This window comes from Triturus cristatus, chromosome 3_2, assembly GCF_964204655.1.
Source record: "Triturus cristatus chromosome 3_2, aTriCri1.1, whole genome shotgun sequence".
Lineage (NCBI taxonomy): Eukaryota > Metazoa > Chordata > Amphibia > Caudata > Salamandridae > Triturus > Triturus cristatus.
In genome coordinates, this window is record NC_140584.1 from 1,058,032,873 (window position 1) to 1,058,059,450 (window position 26,578).

The 26,578-nt window shown below is 48.3% G+C and overlaps 1 protein-coding gene across 2 annotated transcripts in view; it reads left to right on the top strand.

Annotated features, from left to right (window-relative positions):
- The window catches only part of SPNS2 (SPNS lysolipid transporter 2, sphingosine-1-phosphate), a 295,960-nt gene that overhangs the window by 74,357 nt on the left and 195,025 nt on the right, over positions 1 to 26,578 (top strand). For both annotated transcript variants that reach the window (XM_085649769.1, XM_085649770.1), the window contains exon 2: positions 14,754 to 14,819. In XM_085649769.1, coding sequence (XP_085505895.1) covers positions 14,754 to 14,819 — 66 coding nt within the window. The remainder of the gene's footprint in view (positions 1 to 14,753; positions 14,820 to 26,578) is intronic.

Sequence of the window (26,578 nt, forward strand, 5' to 3'; positions counted from 1 at the left end):
TAACTACTTGATTCTTACAGTGTGATTGCTGTCACGGCCTAGTAGTGTTTCAGTGCTGAAGGTAGAAAGTCTTACAATTATAAACCATATAATACCCAGGACTGTATACCCTGGAAGGATGAAAGGCAGCGTTGGTCTGCCTTGATTTCTAACTGTAATCCACACAATAAACTTGACAACAGGGCATTAACCCACTGAACTACCGGGCAGGCTAATTATATAACTGCTGTGTTTTTGAGTTATCAAGTGTGCTTAGGTATTTTCGTGTGGAGGCTTGTATACAAAGACTAACAACAATGTCTCAACCGATATTAGTGAGAAAGGCAATTATACATGTATGTACAAGACATTACAAGGAGTAGAAGGAGGGAGACTCGTGGTTCGTTGTAAAATGTGCTCATGGCATCATATAATTGAAGTAAGACAAAATTGTAAAGGACATAGTAAACAGTTGTATTAGCACTATAGGCAAAGAATGCACAGCCAACCCAAAAACTTTGTGCACAATTGTGCTTGTGACACACGAAGGTGACGGTGGAAGTGACAAGTGAGAGAAAACAGCGGAAGGCGCAATGTGAAAAAGTGACTGAGAACCATAGTTGAATTTGCGCCGCAAATTGCGCTTAAATGTCGACGGCGTTTCGATCCCAGTTATTCAGGATCATCTTCAGGACTGGGTAGTCAAGTAAGGGGTGCTGAAGAAAGCAGGAGGCGAGCGACAGGGGGCAGCGTAGCTTGCCCGGGCAAGTAAACAATGGATTACATGGGGAGGACCCGAGGTAGGTACGCGGTAGGGATGAGCGTCACCGTAATTCTCAGGAGACCCATCAGCGTATGGAGGTCTTGGAGGTGCTTTTAGAGGCCGGAGCCGGTGGGGGCGATCCGGACTGAGGCGAGTCCCAGCGGTGAGGACAACTATGCTACGGGGAGTCTCAAAGACAGGGTCGGGGCCCCGATCCACTGTCACACAAGGGGGAGAAGATAACGGTCCGGAGAGTCTGTCCGTAAAAGACACGGTGTTCGAAGGAGGAATACATCCAATGGCTGTAGGAGCGCTCAGATCAGTGCGGAGCCGCCACAGACGTGTGCGGCTTGCCGGTGTCTGAAGATGATCCTGAATAACTAGGATCGAAACATCATCGACATTTCAGCACAATTCGCGGCGCAAATTCAACTATAGTTCTCACACAAAATGTCTATGAAACTGTGACCAACTACTGTAAATAATCCATTGTGAACTATATATTCTTGTACATATCAATAATATGATGCCATGAGCACATTTTACAACAAACCACGAGTCTCCCTCCTTCTTCTCCTTGTAATGTCTTGTACATACATGTATAATTGCCTTTCTCAATAATGCCGGTTGAGACATTGTTGTTAGTCTTTGCTTACTTACCCAGATCTCAACCTGGTCTATGGGTTATACTCCTGTTGTTTTTGACTACTAGGTTTGTATACAGCATTTGCCTCGAGCATCTTAAGTGCTGGTTTCCTCTGGGCAGGCGTGAACAGGTGTTTGTAAGTGTGTGGATGGCGCACAAAGAATATGGCCAGGTACGGCCTAATCCCCCTCTAACTCTGTATCCCTCCCTGGGTGAAGATGGGGCCCAACCCCGGTGTCCCAAAGTGCTCACCTCCCATCTTCCGCCAAGGCGAACAATCCATTAAAACACAATTTTTTGGATTAGGGGTCGTAAACCCCGGCCGTATTTATTAAAAATAAAAAATGAATATTCAAACAATACAGTATATTTACAGTATATATACGCAATACGCAGAAAGTCCAAACCGTTACATCGATAGGTACATATGTTTTCTTGCCTAACTTTAACAAGTTTCTAATACATAGATATTCCTATCTTAAACTTAACATTCAAAACAAATAACATTATCTTTCTGCGTATCCCTGTTTGAGCCCACGGCAAGGTCATAAGGAGCCCCCAGAATCTTGATCAAGCTATGCCCGCACTCCAACCGGAGTGCGCATGCGCAAGGTGCCCGGTTCCCTGGGAGGGTACTTCCCCCCGAACACCCCCTACACCCAGAAAATTATCTCCTTAACCGGAGTGCGCATGCGCAGGGGGCCCGGTTCCCTGGCAGGGTACTTCCCCCCTCGAATACCCCCTACGCCCATCAAATTATCTCCATAACCGGAGTGCGCATGCGGCCTGCTTCCCCGGGAGGGTACTTCCCCCCCAAACATCCCCTACGCCTATCAAATTATCTCCATAAGGGGCCCATGCAGTAATGCGCAGCTTACTTGCGCCCTTGTGCGCGTGCGGGCAGGGTGGCCAACCAGCCTACCGGAAAGCACAACTCCTCTCCCCCCGCACCCTTCCAGCCAACCGGCTGTAACTGCCCCTGGAGTTTTATGAGAGACCATTTGTCCCTCACCCCCCCCCCCCCCTCCCAGGCTTTCCCATTAAAAAATGGCGGCGCCCCCAAAGACCTTAAATTTAAGCCCACCAATCATGACCTTACCGCCGACCAAGGAATAGCACTATCAATACGACAATTTTAAAATCATAATTAAACGACAATAAGTGGTGAACCTGTAAAATAAACAATAATCATTCCCTTTCTACGGGATAAAACATCATAGACCACAGTACATTATCATCCTGTTGTGGGAGAAAAAACACCATAAACAACAAACACATTACTCAACAACCTCTGCTTTAGGAGATGGTAGGTGGGAGAAATTGATTAAGACCTCCTAGCGAGGTCCGAGATCCAATCCATTGAGGGAGCGGCGAGCAAAGAGGCCGCTCTTGCCGCTCCCTGAGCCCTTTAAGGCCACTTTCCGCCGGGGACCAGTTTAAACCGCCCCCGGCAGTCCACCACTGCGCAACCCGGAAGTGATTCAATCACTTCCGGAAGTGATTCAATCACTTCCGGGTGGTGGGTTGAAAACAGCCAATTAAGGAAAGGGAGGCGGGGCGTGCTCTGTGTCCCCCCCCAGCCTCCCTGCTCGTTGGCGGGGGACCGGCACGACCACCATAATTTAGGCGTGGCCGATGCCGTCCCCTGCCTCTTACGGAATGCATTCAAAGATTAGGGAATGATTCAAGCTGGTTGTTTCTCATAGTCCGGCTGCGGCACCTCCACCTGCCACAGCCTACTACCCACCCTTGCTACAACCCCGTAGCACCTCTCAGTGGGTTCATGGTGTTCGCCATCAACAGTATGGCACCAACCTGACGTTTTCAAAAGCCTGGGCAAGCCCGCCATATTGAATATATACAAAAATGACATCAGCTCGCTGCTCTCGGAGACCGACGCGGTATTCGCTGCTCTACACAGCCTTGTCAGGAGATGTTGACCCCCTTTGAACATGGCGCTGGACAACCCAGGCCTCTCCAACGTCTCATAAATAAACCCATCACCACTGTCATGGAAAGAGGACTTAGTAGCAGGGTGCGGCCTGTAAAGTTGACATAAATAACAGTGCCCTTGGCTTTGATTGACCAGAGAACTACATTTAACATTTACTCAAAGAGCACACATAGGGAGCGCGCCACCACTGTTTGTAGCCACTGTTTACTGGGTGACCAAAGAGATGTAAACCATTCATTTCATTTCTGTCATGCCTGTTTTTGAGGATCTCGGAGCTGGCCGGCAGCCAGGCATTTGCTGTTTGTTAACGTCCAGGGGGGACTCCAACAAGTCGTCCACCCAGGGTTTTAAGCATTAGAAAACGCCCTGCTTGTCCGACAGTTTTGATGAAATGCACATGTGCGCGCCAGAATGGAATCTGCGAGCCAGAAAGGAATCCATGTGAGGGCCAAACGACCCGGCAAACGCAGCACCTCTCCCCCAGGCCTCGGGGCTAAGGTAGTTTGAAGACAGGTTGCCTCTCTGATATTTAAGCTCCTTTCAGCCCGTTTTTCTTCTCGAGCCTACACAATTTTATCTATACCATATGAACCATCAATACAAAGAAAGACAGCCAGGCAGTCCTTTCAAGCTAAATAAATATGTATCGTTAGAGGGAGGGCTGGTGCGGGGTGTTGCGTGGAGCCTGCGGGGAGTGGAAGGGGTCGTATCCATCAGCGAGCTCTCGCTTTCTGAGATGGAACATGTCACTTCACTATAGTGCATCTTGATTTACATCAGCAGCCGTTGCCGTGGCAACCAGGCCGTACACGGTATAAACAGAGAGGCAGGCACAGCAGGTGAATGGGTTTAAATGAAGTGAGAGTGGTCTAAAGGCGCGTAGATGAAGAGACGGGGAGATGGGAGGGGTGGGCTGGCCGAGCGCGAGGACCTGCACGTGGAGGTGTATGTAGGTCGATAGACGCGACAGGTGCAACGCAGACTGATGCATTGAAAAATAGATTGTTGCCATAGATACAGTGTGTCAGAAGAACAATAAACCCCTGAAGTAAAGCATAACACTCGCCCCTGTGTCTTTAATACAATTAGGGCTAATCATCATAAACACTTGGAAAATGAACATTAATTGTCTAACCTTCGTTAGTAGTGTTGTTTATGGGTTCCTCCTAGTCCTACTGCGGATAAACGGGCCCCCGTCTGGAGGCCACTGCAGCCTGCACCACCCATTCCCTCTGCCAGCGCTGTCAAAGAGAATACTAACACACTACTAATCATCACACTCCTAAAAGTGTGACAATTCAGATTATTTCAGGCCCCCTACACTAAAAAAATGGCCTGGGTGGCAGGTATGAGTTGTTTGTAATGTATATTGAGTTAAGAAACAACTGTTGTTCTGCTCATCTCTAAATAACACAAACAGCGCCACCATGTGGCAGACTGTCATAGGTGCCGGTGTTGACAATTAAGTGCCGGTGCCAGCACCAGAAACCACCAGCTCAAATTAAGCACTGTAAGCATATATACCTCAGAGTCTGGAAGGGTGAATCATGATTCCCTTTACTCGAACAGACAGATAAAGTGGTCGTCAGCTCCACCAGGGCAGCTCACCAGTATCAACTGTGCCTGCTCCTATTTCGGCTATGACACCATCACTGCCGTGCCAACTGTGTCACAGTGGCAACAAGAGACAAGAGGAAGGTGGTAGTTATCGGACGGCACAGACCCCACCGCACATGAAGGGTCAGCAATGGATAAGATTCTGAATGGGCGTCGTACCAGGAGGCACCCGTGGACGTGATTCTGCATGTTCCAGTGCATGTACAGAGACTACTCCATTGGCTTTCGGGTGTCCACCTAGAGGGAGTTACCATATAAGCAGGCAACCGATACAGTGATTTCACGTGTTAAGCGATACCACCCAAATACTCGCGGGTACCTGCTAATATTATTCCAGTAGGTACCGGGTACCTGTGGCATACATGGCAACATTTGGAGAGAAGAAAGAGGGATATTTTTGAAAAGTGATCAGGAGGATTTATTTTCCCCATTGACTTGTATTAAAGTGGGGAAAATTCCAGGTGGGAGAAAGGTAAATGAAAGCCATTTATTGCTTTACAAATCGAGAGTCTGCTTCCTGAGTCGGGTCTGTTGGCGCATATGCACCTGAACAAGTATCCTTACCACAAGGGATCCGCTAAGATAACAGCATGTGGTACCATCTGGAGAAAACAACCATACCGAGCAGAGCTCCACCGTGCTTTTTGATAAGCTAGACCTTGAATTGATACATCACATTTAGTTCCAGAATTCATTTTAATCAGAGAAGGAGCCCCAGCGCGTGCTGTTTGGTACTTTCAACTCAAATGGTCATCTCCAATGTCAGCCTTGATACTTGTATATTCAATTACACCGAAAAGTCTTATGCTGGCTTAGAGATGTTCCTTATAAAAACGGATCCTATAGCCACCAAGTGTCTTATATTGCCATAGAGACCTTGGTGCCAAAAAAATAGACCCCTTAAAATAAAAAAGTAAATGGGGGTTCACGCTTGGGCATTCTGAAGACCCAAAGAAGTTGGTTTTGAGTGCATAGTTCCATTTTATGTCTGTATTGAATAGAAAAACGTAGTTTTTGCTCGTCTGGAAAAAAAAATCCCTTCTGGGTAACGTTTCAGTTTTGCGCACTCTTGTAGCATGTTATTAATATGTGGCCTTTAGAGAGCGTGTTGTAGCTGTTTCTATTTTAGTTCTTTTCATGAATAATAAATAATTAAATACAATACTACCAGGGAGTAGACGCCTGAGGGATGAAGCCTGTTGAGTTCTGCTCTAGTTTCAGCACTGGACCAGATTATGTGGTTGGCACCAGCCGCGGCCACTGCAAGTAAGAGCGGTGGGGCCAGGTGAGGGGGGATTTCGAGAGACGATCACGAGTGAAAATTAATTATTTATTTAATTTGTGGTCGTATCTTGAAATCCCCCCTCACCTGGCCCCACCGCTCTTACTTGCAGCGGCTGCGGATGGTTGGCACTCTGAGAAATTGAACATTTAGGGGCTAATGGTGCCATTTTGCCAAACTCCCTTAAATTAAATCTTAGCCCCTAAATAAAGTATTCTGCCCAAACAGACAGACAGTGTAAGCACCTCCACTGTAGCGCAAGATGGAAGCCACCTCCAAGCCAGTCCAGAAATCTGCTGACGCTCCCTATACGAAGGATGATTTCAACATTTTAATCTTGACACCCTGCAAGTGACTTTAATTTTTCCAGTGAAATCACTGCAGTGGGCACTCTGCCAAAAAACCTCAAACAAACCACAATGTTTCTGATAAATCAGCAAGAGAATTCAAACATGACTTAAAACATTTAGACCATACAATAAATATTTGTGTTAGATAAATGAAACATACCCGATCTGCTTACCGCCCAAAAAAAAGGTTTGTGCGTTTTCATTGTGGTTTGCTGTCTGTTTCTGTACAGTAGAAATCACTAGAATCAAGATGGCCGACAAAAATAAGTTCAGCTAGCACAAGGGTGGAGGGGGGGGCCCTAGTCCGTTTTCCATTTCCACTAAGTGAAGCACATGGGAGCCATTGGAATAAGTAATGTGGCATTTATTCATGATGTGAACTGGGAGACGAAGGGTGATAAAAAAGCAGGACCACTTTAATCCGAATCGTAGAGTTAAAAAGTGTGCTGCATCACGTGTCCGTAGCACACATGGTTCAAATACAAGGCGCTTGCCAAAATCCAGGAGGCTAGAACATGCATCCATACCACACTCCAGATGCTGACATACAAAGGGAAATCGAACAGTGCCAAAAACAATGAATATGAAAAATGCTGTAACCTGTTATAACCTAAATAAAATACCATTTGAACAGAAAAAGCGCATTCTCAAGTATAAAAAAAACTATTATTGTATGAATGTAATTAAACGTATAGCTTTACTTGCGCCCAGGGGATAGCTCGGTTACAACACGTTTGCGCTGAACTGTGAGAGGCAGAGAGGGAAAGGTAGATCACAGGAAACTATCACTTCCCGCCATGTGGAGGGCGCATGACATCACCGCGGGCCGCGGCGCGCGCTGCGAGGCGTGCACTCCAATATCAAAAGGCCCGTGGGCCGCGGGGACCTGAAACCGGGCTGATGCAGAGCAGAAAGCAGCGGCCAATTAAAACTTTAAAACCCCAAATCTTCTTCAGCCACATGTGACCTTCCTCTGAAATGCCAAGGACGCCTTCCAAATTGTATGTTTGCATGCGTGCCTGTGTCCGGACCTGCCAACCCCAAGGCAATCAATTCTTACTGTGTGATCATACAAAGAAGAGGTAGGGGTCTTGGCAACGTGTGGGGATAGGGAAGGGGAAGGGGTGGATACCCTGCCCCGCGTACATCCCGCATAGCAAGAATGTACTCATCTGGAGCCACCTCCCATGTCCTGGGGAGGTTTTAGATGGAACCCTGCGGTGCAAAGCATTGGTCCCTGAGCAGGAAACCTACTCCATGGAAGAGATTCCAGCTGACTGTGTGATGGTGACTCTTCTGAGCTGAAAACCTACTACATGGAAGGGGTTCCAGCTGACCCCGTGATGGTGACTGTTCTTAGCTGAAAACCTACTCCAAGGAAGGGGTTCCAGCTGACTGTGTGATGGTGAATCTTCCGAGCTGGAAACCCACTCCATGGAAGGGTTTCCAGCTGACCTGTGATAGTGACTTCTTAGCTGGAAACCCACTCCATGGAAGGGTTTCCAGCTGACCTGTGATAGTGACTTCTTAGCTGGAAACCTACTCCATGGAAGGGGTTCCGACTGACCCCGTGATGGTGACTCTTCCGAGCTGGAAACCCACTCCATGGAAGGGGTTCCGGCTGACCCCGTGACGGTGACTCTTCCAAGCTGGAAACCCACTCCATGGAAGGGGTTCCGGCTGACCCTGTGATGGTGACTCTTCCAATCTGGAAACCCACTCCATGGAAGGGGTTGCGGCTGACCCCATGATGGTGACTCTTCCGAGCTGGAAACCCACTCCATGGAAGGGGTTCCAGCTGACAGTGTGATAATGACTCTTCCGAGCTGGAAACCCACTCCATGGAAGGGGTTCCGGCTGACCCGTGATGGTGACTGTTCCAAACTGGAAACCCACTTCATGGCAGGGGTTCCAGCTGATAGTGACTCTTCGCCTAGCTACCGTGTGATGAGGTGTGAAACTGTGTGTCACACGGCAGCACTGTGTGCAGCGGCAGGCCTGTGGGTGTCAATATACATGCATCGATGAATGTATTTATGTACGCATACATATGTATATTCACATTTATTTTGTATGAGGTGCATATGCATTGAGGTATATATAGCCACATAGGCATACATGTTTGCATAAGCATATGTAGCCATGTTCAATTGCATGCATGAAAGCATGCATATATCTATATATTTATTTATGGGTGTATCTCTGGGAGCATCTGATAAGGTGCCACATGCAGATCAAATATCTCAAATATTGATAGCCATATCCTGGACAACCGTTAGAGCGAACAAGACGAAGCTGCTACCCGCGAACTGCCCCTTCTGTATGTCAGAACAGCGACAACAAAAATATTGTCCAACAGAAATACTGTATCCAGAATGTCGACTCCGCAATATTGCAATATTGTGAAAGTAATGTGTTTTAGGCAAGCACAGATTTACCATGTGTAACCCCACAACTGCATGTCTTATATACAGTCAATGTAGATTGATGTGGAATGTATAGATCAATATTTAAAACTATATGTTCTGGTTCTACACTTGGCCCATGGTACCACCTGTCTCAGAAGTCACGGAGGCAGAAATAGGAGGAAAAAATAACTTGGTGTCCAATGATGTATTTACTTTGTGTAGTTTCAACTCATTTCCCTTCCGCCAGCTCATCGGCCAAAAATAAAAGTCATAGGTGAGGTAACTCCTGGCCTTGTAAACAGAGCAGACTGTAGAGCAGTGTTTCATTGGTCCAAGTTTGGAACAGATACTGGGTGAGACTACATTCAATAGTGGCAGATGGTATGGAAAAACCTCTGATGGTTGGCCGGTATTCTTTGATAAAACTCCCGTGCGGGATTCGATCTTTTAAATGTTCCTCACCTGTTTAATTAAAACGAATGCTAAAGAGGTGATTCGGTTTACAGGGCTCTATATATGTGTATCTGTGTATTTATAAAGTACTGTTCTATCTAGAAGCACGAACATGTTGTACACATGAGGACCGATTGAACATACAGAACCGTGGGGTGATGAAGGGAGATGGGTAGGACTGGAAACGACAGAGGAGGTCTCTTCTGTGGGGGACAGTCATCCAGGGAGAGCGCTCCCCAAGAGGGGGGTGATGAAGGGAGATGGGTAGGACTGGAAGCGACAGAGGAGGTCTCTTCTGTGGGGGACAGCCATCCAGGGATAGGCGCTCCCCAAGAGGGGGGTGATGAAGGGAGATGGGGTAGGACTGGAAGCGACAGAGGAGGTCTCTTCTGTGGAGGACAGTCATCCAGGGAGAGCGCTCCCCAAGAGGGGGGTGATGAAGGGAGATGGGGTAGGACTGGAAACGACAGAGGAGGTCTCTTCTGTGGGGGACAGTCATCCAGGGAGAGCGCTTCCCAAGAGGGAGTGATGAAGGGAGATGGGGTAGGACTGGAAACGAAAGAGGAGGTCTCTTCTACGTGGGACAGTCATCCAGGGAGAGCGCTACCCAAGAGGGGGGTGATGAAGGGAGATGGGTAGGACTGGAAACGACAGAGGAGGTCTCTTCTGTGGGGGACAGTCATCCAGGGAGAGTGCTACCCAAGAGGGGGGTGATGAAGAGAGATGGGGTAGGACTGGATACGACAGAGGAGGTCTCTTCTGTGGGGGACAGTCATCCAGGGAGAGCGCTACCCAAGAGGGGGGTGATGAAGGGAGATGGGGTAGGACTGGAAACGACAGAGGAGGTCTCTTCTGTGGGGGACAGCCATCCAGGGAGAGCGCTCCCCAAGAGGGGGGTGTTGAAGGGAGATGGGGTAGGACTGGAAATGACAGAGTAGGTCTCTTCTACGGGGGACAGTCATCCAGGGAGAGCGCTCCCCAAGAGGGGGGTGATGAAGGGAGATGGGTAGGAGTGGAAACGACAGAGGAGGTCTCTTCTACGGGGGACAGTCATCCAGGGAGAGCGCTCCCCAAGAGGGGGTGTTGAAGGGAGGTGGGTAGGACTGGAAGTGACAGAGGAGGTCTCTTCTGTGGGGGACAGTCATCCAGGGAGAGCGCTACCCAAGAGGGGGGTGATGAAGGGAGATGGGGTAGGACTGGAAGCGACAGAGGTGGTCTCTTCTGTGGGGGACAGTCATCCAGGGAGAGCGCTACCCAAGAGGGGGGTGATGAAGGGAGATGGGTAGGAGTGGAAACGACAGAGGAGGTCTCTTCTGTGGAGGACAGTCATCCAGGGATAGGCGCTTCCCAAGAGGGGGGTGATGAAGGGAGATGGGGTAGGACTGGAAGCGACAGAGGAGGTCTCTTCTGTGGAGGACAGTCATCCAGGGAGAGCGCTACCCAAGAGGGGGGTGATGAAGGGAGATGGGGTAGGACTGGAAGCGACAGAGGAGGTCTCTTCTGTGGAGGACAGTCATCCAGGGAGAGCGCTCCCCAAGAGGGGGGTGATGAAGGGAGATGGGGTAGGACTGGAAGCGACAGAGGTGGTCTCTTCTGTGGGGGACAGTCATCCAGGGAGAGCGCTACCCAAGAGGGGGGTGATGAAGGGAGATGGGTAGGAGTGGAAACGACAGAGGAGGTCTCTTCTGTGGGGGACAGCCATCCAGGGATAGGCGCTCCCCAAGAGGGGGGTGATGAAGGGAGATGGGGTAGGACTGGAAGCGACAGAGGAGGTCTCTTCTGTGGAGGACAGTCATCCAGGGAGAGCGCTACCCAAGAGGGGGGTGATGAAGGGAGATGGGGTAGGACTGGAAGCGACAGAGGAGGTCTCTTCTGTGGAGGACAGTCATCCAGGGAGAGCGCTCCCCAAGAGGGGGGTGATGAAGGGAGATGGGGTAGGACTGGAAACAACAGAGGAGGTCTCTTCTGTGGAGGACAGTCATCCAGGGAGAGCGCTCCCCAACAGGGGGGGTGATGAAGGGAGATGGGGTAGGACTGGAAACGACAGAAGAGGTCTCTTCTGTGGGGGACAGTCATCCAGGGAGAGCGCTCCCCAAGAGGGGGGTGATGAAGGGAGATGGGGTAGGACTGGAAACGACAGAGGAGGTCTCTTCTGGGGGGGACAGTCATCCAGGGAGAGTGCTACCCAAGAGGTGGTGTTGCAGGGAGATGGGGTAGGACTGGAAGCGACAGAGGAGGTCTCTCCTGTGGGGTACAGTCATCCAGGGAGAGCGCTACCCAAGAGGGGGGTGTTGAAGGGAGATGGGGTAGGACTGGAAACGACAGAGGAGGTCTCTTCTACAGGGGACAGTCATCCAGGGAGAGCGCTACCCAAGAGGGGGGTGATGAAGGCAGATGGGGTAGGACTGGAAGCGACAGAGGAGGTCTCTTCTGTGGAGGACAGTCATCCAGGGAGAGCGCTCCCCAAGAGGGGGGTGATGAAGGGAAATGGGGTAGGACTGGAAACGACAGAGGAGGTCTCTTCTGTGGGGGACAGTCATCCAGGGATAGGCGCTTCCCAAGAGGGGGTGATGAAGGGAGATGGGGTAGGACTGGAAGCGACAGAGGAGGTCTCTTCTGTGGGGGACAGTCATCCAGGGAGAGCACTCCCCAAGAGGGGGGTGATGAAGGGAGATGGGGTAGGACTGGAAACGACAGAGGAGGTCTCTTCTGTGGAGGACAGTCATCCAGGGAGAGCGCTCCCCAACAGGGGGGGTGATGAAGGGAGATGGGGTAGGACTGGAAACGACAGAGGAGGTCTCTTCTGTGGGGGACAGTCATCCAGGGAGAGCGCTCCCCAAGAGGGGGGTGATGAAGGGAGATGGGGTAGGACTGGAAACGACAGAGGAGGTCTATTCTACGGGGGACAGTCATCCAGGAAGAGCGCTACCCAAGAGGGGGGTGATGAAGGGAGATGGGGTAGGACTGGAATCGACAGAGGAGGTCTCTTCTGTGGAGGACAGTCATCCAGGGAGAGCGCTCCCCAAGAGGGGGGTGATGAAGGGAGATGGGGTAGGACTGGAAACGACAGAGGAGGTCTCTTCTGTGGAGGACAGTCATCCAGGGAGAGCGCTCCCCAACAGGAGGGTGATGAAGGGAGATGGGGTAGGACTGGAAACGACAGAAGAGGTCTCTTCTGTGGAGGACAGTCATCCAGGGATAGGCGCTTCCCAAGAGGGGGTGATGAAGGGAGATGGGGTAGGACTGGAAGCGACAGAGGAGGTCTCTTCTGTGGGGGACAGTCATCCAGGGAGAGTGCTACCCAAGAGGGGGTGTTGCTTGAAAAGGAGGGTCTTTAGTTCGAAGGATGAATGTAAATCGCCAGATCTGTGTTGAGAAGAAGGAATAGCTGAGTGGCTTGGCATCTTGTCATTTCTTTTTTACAGTTTCTCATCTCTAGTCCTGCGATGTTGCTGGTCTCGTTGACGCTGCTGCTCTGTGTGGCACCATACAAGGAAACTCGTGGCCTTACTCACTGTGGATAGCATCGCTGGTTCTCCGTTTGAGGTCCCTAAGAGCAGATTCCATCTGCAGTAGAAACCGAACGGAGGCTTTTCAAGCACTGCCTCCGTCACCGTGGTGTTTGCTGCTATAGGTGCCCCGTGTGTGACCGGGATGCCCATACATTGGTCCCACAGTCACTGTGTCATACGACTCAAGCTACACCCTACTGATGAGGCCCGAATAGACCAGAAATGGTCTGGGATTGCTTGTATTCCCTTATGGAAGGGGTCTTGTCTAGCAGTTCGGGATGGACTGTTCTCAAGAGTGCTGGTTGCATAAGGATGGCCTTTGTCTAGCTTGGTGTGGTAAAAAATGATGGACGGGAATGCGGCCCGAGGGATGCTCATACATTTGCAGCCGTGATATCAGTTTCGATATTATAAGCTCAGATTTCGCAAATTGTACTTAAATGGAGATTGTATTATGTTCTTTCTCCATTGGAAAGACACGAGGTCACTACTTTAATGCATGATTGGATTAATCGTGTATGCTTTAAGTAGCTAACAGCATGTGATGTGTGCAGAGGGCTTGTTTTGCGTTCATGAGCCGTGCTCAGTCAAGAGTTCTGCTCTCAGCTCTGCTGCATACAGTCCGTGCACTCAGGTACCTCCTGGGGCTGGTTCTTGAGTCTCCTGTTACATAAATGTCTTCGGATCCTCTGCATGAACCCGGAAGAGGCCACCGGGGAAAGATACAGGTTAAATCATGCGTTGACCTGGAAGAGTTTTGTCTCCAGGCTGCATACAGATGGATTTGGGTGATCTAATGGTTTCACACTCATCTGTCTGTGTCTCCACCCAGAGTGCAGGAGAAAAAGACCATGGGCCACAACTGGATATGGAAGAGCCAGCCCTGGCGGAAGCAGGGGCTGCAGAGGGCCCTGGGGGGCCAGGTGTGGCATTGTCTACAGGGCGGCGTCAAAGATAGGAGGGCCGTGAAGTCATCCCCAAAGCTATCGGATGTTGCCCATGGGAGGCGTGCATTCATCACGGCCTACTTTGGCCATCTTCCCATTTTCTGTCTCTGCTGCCTCCCTTGTGTGTCTGTTTGGCTCTGTGCTTAATCTCCGTGATTCCTGTATTGTTGCCATTGCCTTTGTGGAGTTCTGTATCTGTTTCCCTTCTTTAGTTTCCACTGTTTGCTTTGTCGGGGGTGTGAGGGTGCGTTCTTATTCAAGGGGTGGGTAATGCTATCCCTCAGTGTGCTAAAACTAACTGAGGGCTGTTTGATGTATCAGTGGCCTCAACTTGGAGGCCCACCTGACATGCAATGACTCCGCCCCAAACCTACCTGCTGTAGGCGAACCTATCTATTTGTCAACATATGAGGCGAACATGTGCTGACTCTGCCCCTGCTCTACCAGCCACATGAACACCAATAGGTTAACCTGGCTTGTACTTATTCTGCCCCACCCTACCAGCCTTTCATATGCACCTTCAGGTTTAGAACAGACAGACAGACAGACAGACAGACAGACAGACAGACAGACAGACAGACAGACAGACAGACAGACAGACAGACAGACAGACAGACAGATAGATAGATAGATAGATAGATAGATAGATAGATAGATAGATAGATAGATAGATAGATAGATAGATAGATAGATAGATAGATATGCACCGTGTACAAAATGTGCATGCAATACTTAAAACCGTCTATTATGTGCAGGACTCTGCATACTGATTTAAAGTGATGTTTCTATAACCATCTTGCTTTTCAAACACTGTAGCTAACGCGGCCTTGTTGTCTCTACAGGGGTGCTGCTAGACATCCAGCAACATTTCGGGGTGAAGGACAGCGGGGCCGGATTGCTGCAGACAGGTAAGCGCCTCCGTCTGTCCAGTATGTGCCTCACATCTCTCCCCATGCGATGCTCGCTTCAGTTTGAGGTCTCGTTGGCCTTGTCTACTAGTCTTTACTTTACAGATCACCAGAGGGTGGCAAACAGCGCCCAGTGTGAGTTGTGCTCACTGTGAGGGCAATGCCTGTCCAGCCTTGGCTTATGGTGGCGAAGGCTGGTCGGACCTCACAGATGTTCCAGAGGGCATCACAAATTGAACACTAGATGAGCTAAGCTGAGAGGCACTTGGCCCACAGGCCACTCACTGTTCTTGAACATACACCAGCTCCCATGTAGCTGACCGAATGTGCATAGGCGTGTGATATCAGCTGTGACTTCGGGGCCTACTCCGGTGAATGCTTTACGCCAGCGTTGCCCAACGAAGGTTCACACCGGTGACCCATGTATTTTGTTCAGGATGAACTATGACTATGTGAATTAGTTTAATTTCAGGTCATAGTTTCTAGATTTGTCTGACTTGGTCTGGCCCTCCTGGACCTATAATGGACATCCTAAGTTTTTAAAAGAATTTTATTAAGCAGCAGAAAAGAAAAATGCAATACAAAATATCAATAGGAGAGGGAGGGAGGAAGGTATAATGGACATCCTAGGTTATTAATTGTATAGATACACTGACTCGTTGCTGGCCTAATATTCCTGTGTTTTCAGGCAATCACACCATCGGCTCACAGTCACGCGTTAGCACCAAAGCCAGGGTTAGAGCCCAGGTCTCCATGCTCCAAGAACAGCGGGTTCAGGGGACAGACACCCGATTCGAACCCTGGCTCTTTATGCATCAAGGGCTGCAGAGGAAGGAAGACAATGGAATATATCAGCTGCCATACACCATACATAGGTGGGCGAGACGTATATAGGGCAGCGGGTTAACATGACAGAGTGCTTCCTAATTTGAGTTGATTCATTATAACGTATTACGAGATCACTCGTCCTACGGGGGATTAGAAGGAAGTACTGGAGTAAAACTCTGGGGTATGGACGGGAGATTTCAAAGCATTCAATATGAAAAATATATACACAATAAACATATGCTCCCTTCCAGGGTCGACAGTCTAATAAGGGCCAACTGGATTGTATAATTTGGTCAAAGAAAGTGTGATGCTAACGTCATTTTGATCAGTCAGGAAAGGAGTAAATGTGCATATTTCTAAGTGCTGTAGTTCCTGGGCAGAGAAGGGGCTGGACAGCGGCTTGCTCCTCCATAGGCACACACTTCCTTTTCACGGCCACCAGAGTCTGTCTAATACAGCGTCTCCAGCAGTGTTTTACAACCACAGCGAGAGCTTCGCAGAGGAGCCAAGTTTCAAATCGAGCCCGTCCCCTCCTAATTATGCGGCACATTTGCTCACGGTCCCCGGGGCTCTTGTAAGGCGAGCCCCGCAGCCCTGCAGACATTCCTCCTCGGTGGCGAAACCCAAACACAGAGCAGAGAGCCACTCCGAGGGGCCACGCCGCGCCTGCGTGACCACGCCCCTCGAACTCCGGGAGAGGGCGGGGCCCACTTGCTGAGTCTGCTGACATGCTGAAGACGAGTGGGGTGGCTGTGATTCTTTTTTGGGGTGCCGCTTCCTTCCTTGTTTCTTGTTAAAGTCAGTTAAATTCACATTATCAGAGCATGCCTTCCCGGCAGCATGGCTCGTCGCCCAGGGGAGCACACAGGACACCCGTGGCCGGGCAGAGGGTGTCTGCTCCCCCCACAGCATCAGGCTTTAGAAGGCCTCCCTTTGAAGCAGAAGTCATTTGCCTCAGATGAACTCCGGTTACACAAGGGTAGAGTCAGTGTTTAGGGGTAATTTACAGCGCCACCTCTGCCAACAGCCCGACCGGCAGCTTTACCCTTAGCAGGGGGGGGGGCATCCTGCACACATGCCTGGAGCGAGAACCATAGTCCTAGTTTCTTTTCTGTTCTGATTCATGGAAATAGAAGAAGGGCAGCAATACATTGAAATTGCAAATGTTCACTGGCTGTCCTTCAGTGGTTAATTTATATGCACGTCAGTGCCAGGGCCCAACTTGCATAAGTGTGACAATTTGAACTATTCCAGCCCACCCTTGAGTTTTAACAATGCACTATTCGCACTCATTCATTATGTTTTTTAAGTATATGGAAGTGTGAAACAGTTTCCTAGGCTTAAAAAAAGACAGACAGCAAGCACCGCCAAGTGGTGGACAGTCATAATTAAGTGCTAGTGTTTATAAATAGGTGCCGGTTATCAGTACCGGTAAACACCGGTACAAATTAAGCACTGTTGTCCTTCTAATTCTGTGCTCATTGAAAATGAAGGATGGACTATTCTGATGTTCAGACGGGGACCAGGACAGTGCAGGAGGTGGCAAAGAGTCCCGGGCCCTCAAAGAAAGGCCTGTGGTGTCCACCAGTAGCCACCAGCACATAGTAGCCACTGGGGCTGGGTGGGGAAACCTGTGGATTTTTGGCAAATTGGGAATACTCCCAAATCTTTAGGTTCCTGGGAGGGGAAGTGAGGGGGGAGGAGGAAGAAAGAGAGAGAGAACTAAGAGTATTGGGTGCTTCCAGTAAAGATGAATACAGTATGGGGATCTTTGTGCATAGAAGGATACAGTATTGTGTGTTTCCTCTGTAAAGAGTGACACAGTATGGAGCGCTGGTCTTCGGTGTAACATGTATTTGCAAGAAGTAAAAGATTTTCATAACAAAAATGCAATGATTATTTTCTCCGTCAGAAATACATTTAAATATGACTGATTTTTTTCATTCTGCAAACAAAAGCCATTCCCAGGTCCATAGGTATAGTATACTAATAGTGTCTGGGCAAAAGGTTCACCTCATTAGTGCCCATGTAATACCCGCATATAGCAATCAACAGCTGAAAGGAGACTGGTTAAGCTCTGCAAAATGTCTTTCATTATGCTGCATCACAAGAGTCATTTTTGTAAAGTAACTTTTGATCTCTTTGACCTAAAAATTAGTTTTGTTGAAATCTGCAAATTAGGCAGCAGAGGGTGGAATATGAGGTAAATGATTGGAATTGATTTTACATTAATTTAATACTCACCAGTGCTTAATTTGCAAACAAATAAGTGCCAGGGCTTTCGTCAGGAGACAACTGCACTTTGTATCACACATTGCCCCTGACAGCGCCGCCAATGATAGTAACAACACATGTACTAACATTCACATAAGTGTGACAGTTCAGACTATTTCAGGACCCCAAAGCTATAAGGATGGATTGGGTGGCAGGTAATATTCATTTTTTAGGTACATTGAGTTAATAATTAACTGTTGTTGTGGTCATCTCTAAATTAGCCAGACAGTGCCATCTTGTGGCAGATTGTGACAGGCCGCGGTGCTGACAATTAAGTGCTGGTGCCGAGCACCGGAAACTACCGGCTCAAATTAAGCATGAGTACTTACTACCTCTGATAAGGTATGAAGCACCTAGCAGAGAGTAGCACGCTACTCAGGAGTTCAAAGTTAATGGTCAATCCACTGGTTATTGGAATTTGTCCTGGGCACTCAAAGAAACTTTTCCATGCATTTACTGGTTTCTTTGTTGTACATTAATGACTTGTGTATGATCATTCGAGCAAGTTGTGTGAGAAGCAAATGGAAGATGGACTGAATAGATATTGTTAGGTTGCAGGGGTGTGGTTTCAAATAAAGATTAAGATAGGCGTGCAACTAACAGAATTCTTTATATATAGGAGGCAAGCAGAGATGAACGAGAGGGTCATTCAAAATATAGAGGACAAAGTTGAAAGTCCCTCGAACACTGACCTGTCTGCTGCTGCTGCCATAACGCCACCTGACTTTCGGAATCGGAGGAGGGTGGGACTGCGAGGACCAGCTCCCTCAGCGCCTGGAGTTGCATCGGCGCAGCTGGGTCCTCTTCCCTGGCCCTCCCCCTTGACCCCTGCAACAACTCACGGCCCCCGCTTCGCGGGCGCCGTTCGGGGGATTTAAACTCGTGGCTTCAGAAGAACTCCGTGTCCCTCGAACACTGACCTGTCTGCTGCTGCTGCCATAACGCCACCTGACTTTCGGAATCGGAGGAGGGTGGGACTGCGAGGACCAGCTCCCTCAGCGCCTGGAGTTGCATCGGTGCAGCTGGGTCCTCTTCCCTGGCCCTCCCCCTTGACCCCTGCAACAACTCACGGCCCCCGCTTCGCGGGCGCCGTTCGGGGGATTTAAACTCGTGGCTTCAGAAGAACTCCGTGTCCCTCGAACACTGACCTGTCTGCTGCTGCTGCCATAACGCCACCTGACTTTCGGAATCGGAGGAGGGTGGGACTGCGAGGACCAGCTCCCTCAGCGCCTGGAGTTGCATCGGCGCAGCTGGGTCCTCTTCCCTGGCCCTCCCCCTTGTTGTACTTGATTGGATATATACCAACCACTTACGTCGCGCTAGCGGAACGCGCGCGGAACGAAGCCGGCGCGAAGCCCGGGCCAAGGGCGGGCCCGTCTGAGCCCGTCCGTGACCGATCGAGTCCGGGCCGGGCCCACCCCCTAACATCTGAGGAAGAGAATTCAAAAGGTGAGACCGCGCTTGCTGGGGTCTTCGGATCCATCTAACCAGTGGGCCTTGTGGCCAATTTATTCGTAGTATACAATGAATAAGCCTGGTAATAGAGAAGGCATGCCCTTGGGTTCAACAGGAGGTGCCTTAATGGGAACCCTTGATAACTTTCTCGTACGTGTCCAGTCAGTTCTGGCTAAGGACATAGAGTTAACAGAAAAAAGACTGTCTCTTGATATTTTATGTGACAAGAGATCATCATTGGGAACTATTGCGAGCTCCAGATCCCCACCGCGCCGCACGCACGATACCCCGACATCTGCGGGGCTAATATCCCCTGCGATGGAACTGTGTAACAGCGCAACTATAGTATCCACTCCCCCCCTACCTGAAACGTTGGGTGTCACGGTGGAAGGGTCAACTGCAGATACTGCCGTATCACAACCTAAACCCCTGACAACTATCAAGACCCGTTCAGCAAGTAGCGCCAACGGGGGTTGTGCTAAACAGTATACAGGCCTAACCGGGAAAAACAAGCGCAGAGGCGGCCAACAGTCTACGACAGCCAAAAAGGCGAATCCTGGTCCTATGGTCGGCTCAGGATCAGATTCTGCTTTATGCCCAGAAACTACTATAAGAGAAGGAAGACAAAATTCACCGATACTCGAGGGGGGTAACCCCGTGAACCAGGGAGACAAAGCTTTTTGGAAAAAATTGGACACAATCTTAAAAAACGCATGTGCTCCTATTTACGAAAGACTGGGGTCAATCGAAAGCAGACTTGTGTGTATGGAACTGGCATGGTCTTCGGCGCGGCAACGTGCTGACGGAAGTGGCCAGAATAGTCAACTGGGATGTGCCAATGACCAAACTGGATGCTGTAAATCCAAGTGCACTAAGAACACCCAAGTTAAGGTCAATGTTGCTGCAAATACCGAAACACAAAGGCCAACAGAACAATGCGACACAGTGGAAGAAGTCAACCACCAAAACGAAAAAATTAACCAAAAATCTAATCCAGCTGATGGTGGAACAAATAGAACTTTATCCACCTCAACAAATAATGTCGAACAGTCCGCGCAGGCACAATCCCTGGCCCAGCCCCCCTCAGATTTGATTGATATACATCTCCCCCCCGAGGCTGCCCCATATGTAGTCGTTTTGACCGGTGTCCCACCCTTGGCAAATGGCACTAGGGAAACATACTGGGCCCCAAAAAACAAATGTATATTCTGGCTCAACACTAAACGGCCATTGCCGGGCAATATGCGGGCTGAAATCCTATTTGCCAGGAGGGTAAATTGGGTGGGCAGTAAACCTAAGACAATTAAGGGCGACTGCGTCATAATCAATTTTAGAGATAAACACTGTGTTGACTATATTTGTGGATGGTCCCAGATCGCTGACATTTCATCCCCAGTTAGAACAGCGCCACTATCTTGCTTCTATGTTCCATCACCCCAACCTTTGTTAAAGCCATCTGGAAGGAAAGATATGCGCATGGGTCAATCAATGGGGGACATTAGGTCCTTTAATCGATATGATGTGTTGTCTGGTCTGTCTGATTGTGATTGACAGAAGTACAACAGTGGTTGCTCCAGTTTTGAAAAGGAGTACGTAGTCCTTGGGACAGCCCAGGGAAATAAAATGGTTGAGGTGTTGAGAACGGTGAACCCTAGAGTTGACAGTGATTCAAATATGATTGTTATAACAAGTGACATCATTAGAGATGTAGAGCAAGTCCCATGCCTTATGTCTGGACAAGACATACCAGCTATAATGCCATCTGTTACGAATATAGGTCAATCTAAAGGAATCCCGAGCACTGCAGGATGTACAACATTTTTATCCTGGAATGTGGCCGGTATAGGATCCAAATTAGCGTCACCATTATGGTCTGATTTCATTGATGACCATGATATCTGCCTCTTCCAGGAGACATGGTCGGTAGAGCCAGTGTTCAGGAAGGGCTATTTGAATTTTTATGTCCCTGCAGTCAAAAAGCCAAAGGGCCGTCCAGTAGGTGGTTTGGTCATATGGATTAAACAATCCCTAAAGTGCAAAATACATCCTTTCCAATACCAGCATAATGATATCCTAGGTATAAGAGTAAATTTTCCATCAAACTCATGCATAGACATTTATAATGTTTATGCTAGAGGATTGCCGGGGGGTAAAAAGTCGGAGGTGGTAACCGCACTTAACTCTCTTATTGAATCAAGATCTACTAAAATATTCCCACTAGTAGCAGGTGACTTCAACACGACCTTCGAACCGTTGGGTCACCAGGACTTGTATCTATCGGAAGAGGAGGATATAAGATGGGGTATCCCGCAGCTCGAGACTAAAATAGTAAGTAGGTGGACTGAGGCTGCCTTACACCTAAAGGGGTTCTGTCTGACTAACCAACTGAGGGCGGCAAATGGTAGGACACCCTCTGACAGAACGAGGTGTAAAACCTTTGATACTGGTGTTAGGTCTAGCACTATAGATTATATCTTGGTCCATCTCGGGATGTGGTATGGTCTCGAGGATATGATGGTAAAACCTCGAATTGAAAGTGACCATAACCCACTAGTAGCCTACTTTAGATCAGGCCTGGGAGAATGTATGGTTAATGCAAATGTCACGGAAGGTATGCCTGTTCGGCTTACAAATGACGAACGTCACCTGAAGTGGGAAAAAGTTGTACAGCAACCCGATCTCGTCGAGAAAATAGAAAGTAGTTTGGATGAGGTGCTGTTATTAATAGGGACGGATTGTAATATTACCCAATCTGATATAACTGTAGAGAATATACATACTACGTTTTTTGCCAAACTTAAAAGTTACTTTTGTGAAAAAAGTTTAGCAAAACGATCCCACAAAAAAAAACAAGAGAACTGGTTTAATAATAATTGTCAGCAAGCACGGAAAGAACTAGGAATTGCGCTCAAATCTAAGGATCTGAGCAAAATAAAGCAGGCAAGAAGTAACTATAAGAGGGTATTATGGAATGCTAGAAAGGAGTGGGAGGAGAGTGAATGGCAAGACCTTAAGATCGCGTGTAGCGGAAAGAACCAAAAGAAGTTCTGGGACGTTTTTAAGTGGAAAAGGGGGGAAGTTATAGAAAGTCCACATAATTCTGTTCCCCAGGATGATTGGATAAAGTTTTTTAAAAGCCAGTATGCTAAGGATACTGATGACAGTCAGTTTGTATATGAATCCATTTTTTATAGCGAATCGCCTTTTAGTGTTAAAGAGGTTGATAGAGCTCTTGATACTGTAAATCTAGGCCGGGCTCCAGGTATGGACCTAGTCCCTGTAGACGTGTTTGTATATGATAGACAGAGATGGCGCCTTTACATTGCCTACCTGGCCAATGCCATCGCTCAGGGTATGGCAATACCACAATCGTGGAAAGGCGCTGAAATAGTCCCTATATATAAAAAAGGTGACAAGTCTTTGGCTAGCAACTACAGGCCTATTAGTTTAATAGATGCCATACAAAAAATTATTGGACGGCTGGTGTTGGGGAAAATCCAGTCTTGGATGGAGGATGCAAATATCCTGAGTCCTCTACAGGCTGGTTTTCGCCCCAAGACCAGTACTATTGACCAGGTTTTTAGATTTCTAATGCTGTATTGGAGGACTGTGGTTTTAGATAAGGGTGTCTTGTATGTAGTATTTGTCGACCTGCGGGCGGCATTTGATTTGGTCCCGCGTGACAAACTGTGGCAAGTACTCAAGGAGCTGGGTATGGCACCGGAGTTGCTGGCACTTGTCGTCCGCTTACATGAGGACAATTTTGCTCGGGTACGTTGGGGTAATCCCGGAGAGGTTACCGAACCTTTCCCCGTTGAGAGGGGTGTGCGGCAGGGTTGTGTCTTGGCACCTACCCTGTTCTCACTCTTCGTCAACGGGGTGGCAGAGTACCTCTCTAGGGTCCCAACGGATGCCCCAGCTCTTGCTGGGGTTCGTGTCCCGGTCCTCATGTTTGCGGATGACACTTTACTGGTTTCAAAAACTCCGACTGGCCTCCAGCTAACCTTGCGGCGCTTCGAAGAGTTTTGTCTATCGCGCGGACTGGAAATCAATGTCGCAAAGACTAAGTTTATGGTGCTCAACGGCCCAAGACCCAATAAAATGTATAGACCATTCAAAGGTGCAATCCTTATGAATGGATCCTCACTAGAACAGGTCGATGCATTTACGTATCTGGGAGTAACATTGCAGAAAAATATGCACTGGAATAATCATATAGAACTTTCGACATTAAAATACCAGCAACAGTCTGGCATTCTAATGAAACGGTTTAAAGCCTCGCAGTCACAGCCAATGGAGCCATTTTTAGAGATATATACGATGAAGATCCGCAGCTCGGCTCTATACGGGTCCGAGCTGTGGGGGTATGGCAAAAACCCACAGCGTTTGAATACTATGGAAAAGGAGTATATTCGGAAAGCTGTTGGTGTCCCCCAGAGCACCCCTTTGTTACCCCTTTTTCAAGATCTTGGTTTAAAATCTTTGCAGGATGCAGCTTATCTGCGTCCTTTGTTATATTGGCGCAGGGTATGGACAACCGATGAGCTTAGCCATTATGCAATGGGACTAAAGGACATCATAGAAAAAGATTCATCTCATAGGATCGAATGGCTGAAATCTCTAAAATTATTACTATATCGCATGGGACTGAGAGATCTCTGGGATGACCCCTCTAATGCAGACTTCCCTTCAAAAGACTTTTTGAAAAATAGCTATTGGGAGATGATTGGCTTAGAACTATATATTAAAGGGTGCTCATCTACTTTAACTGGCAGATTTCTGGAGTTCAAATCTGACACCAGACTGGAATTGTATTGGGGCCTAATAGAAGTTCCTTCTGATCGCAAATTTTTCTTCCAGTTTAGGATAGGCACACTTCCGTTGCGATCATTTACATCTCATTGGGTAATGGGGTCGGAAAGCAGATGCCCAGAATGCTTAGACAAGCATGAATCTATGAGCCATTTTGTCCTCTTTTGTCCGCTCTATACCGTTCCACGCAAGAAATGGGTATTACCTGTTTGCCGATTGTTGGGAACCCGAAATTACGTGGTAGCCATGAGAATTTTGTCAACTGATCCAAGCCCGACAATTTCTATTGCAATGGCAAAATACATTAAGTGGGCGTGGGCCATCCGTTCCAAATTGATCAAATGTCAAAGTAATTCTTAGAGGAAATTGACCAGATTGTTATATATATTGGTTGGTTCGTCAATGTATCCAAGCATTCTGTCATTTCATTTTATGCTTTTTATATTTCGATTCATAAATGTAAAAATGTGTTGAAATTTTATGTATATTGTTTTATCACTTTTACAACTTAATTGTTGAATAAAGTATTGAATTGAAATTGAAAGTTTAAGTCCATGTCATTTTCTTGTGCAGGGTTTTGGGAGTATAGCAGGAAGAGTTTTGTGTAGCATGCAGTCTAAGGATGTAGACCTGCAGAAAGAAACACATTTTAAATTGTACTGTTGTGGAATGTGGTTTTTAACAGTTTTTATAAAGACACTAACTTTCAAGAGGTGGCAGATATCTGTGTTGTCGCAAAAAGCAGCCCTGGTGCTGGTTGACACCCCTTTAGGAGCGACCGTCACACAGTGACGTTGAAGCCTATCCCGATACCTGTAATAACCCTTTGACTTTGTCCACACAATTGAGCAAGCTGTTGTGGACATCCGCCCACTGTGGTTGCGATATACATCCCTGCAAACCCACAAAGAACACCTGTGTGAACCTACTTCAGCAGCACATTAAATACTCTGAAGTATTATGCATGCAAATCATGTCACACCATACAAACTACACATGTTATGTAAACATTCTTAAGATTAATATATACCAAGGAAGTTGTTCGACAAGTTCCTGCAATCATCCTTAGTAAATTCAGTGCATAGTTTATATTACCCATTCATTACCTGGTTCGGAGGGGCGTGGGAATTTGCTGCCCGTGCCCAGCACACTGAAAGGCACCGGGCACCACAGACCAGATAGCACAGTCCACTGAATGAATATGCCTTGTGGTCACACCATGACTCTAGAATTCACCTTGCCTCGCGTGGAGCACCCCTGACCCTGCACAAAACCCAGACACAAAGAGTTTTGCACAGTGGCCTTCATTACGCGTTGGTCGCTTCGCCTGTCCTATTATTGCACAGCGTCTGCAATCTGGTCTGGCCGGTTCTTTGCAGAAATTATTTTATTGAGAGATGCTAAGCGTTGCGTCAGGGCGCGGGGGCAATGTCGTGAACGAAGGTACACGCTTCAGTAGAAATGTCTATGCAATGACAAGCTGCCAAGTCTAAGCCACATGAAATGTGTCATTTTGCAGAAATGACATGTCAATCGTGAGAATATCATGCAATAGTTGCTTTTGCCATTGTCTGCGCGTGGTTTCATTTGGCGCGAGGATTCCTTGGTCACACTTCTTCAGGAGCCGTCTTTTTGTGTGGAAACTTAGGGGTGTTTGTGCTATTCGTGCCCAAGTACCCCACTTTCCCATATATTATAGTGCCTTGGCGTTCAGCAAGGCAAAAGGTTTTGGGAGCTGTGCTCATGTCAGTTTTTGGGGCAAAAATTATTTTTGCACGTGCAAGTTGATTGTTAGTGCCATTTGTGGGTCTTTACAGCGCGCTTAGTGTGACACCAGTGCCAGCTCAAAACGCTAGTCAAACTGGACCCACTTTAATGCCCAATTTCGGTGTTTTGAAAACATGTTTATGTTTAACTCTGTTTTAAGCATCCATAGTCGGGGTTTTAATCAGCTGGGCCAAGGTCACACGAGGCGGCGGGGTGGGAAAGTGATCTGAGGCCCAGATTCCGAACTCCCTGGCATAGCCTCCGCTTACTAGACCGTGCTCGCCTGCTCCTCCCCGCTGCGTTGAAAGGCCGGGCCGCTGCCACGCACAGACGCATCTTCATGGAATCAAGACGTCAGCGCGCCGAGGTCACGTCTCTCTCGCCTCAGGCTGCTTGCTGAAAGGAGAGGTCATTGAGGTCTCCCCTCTCTCTCTTTTTTTATCCATTCGTATTGTCATCAGCCCCTCATGGAGTCCTCCTCTCTCAATCCTAAAGAGTGAGGTGCCCCCCCCCCCCCAACAGCCCATACACACGTTAATAAAAGTTGTTAACCTTTAAAGAAGGCTGGCGCTCACCCATTGCCCGGCTTCTATGTCTGTATTTCACCCATCACTTTCTCCTCC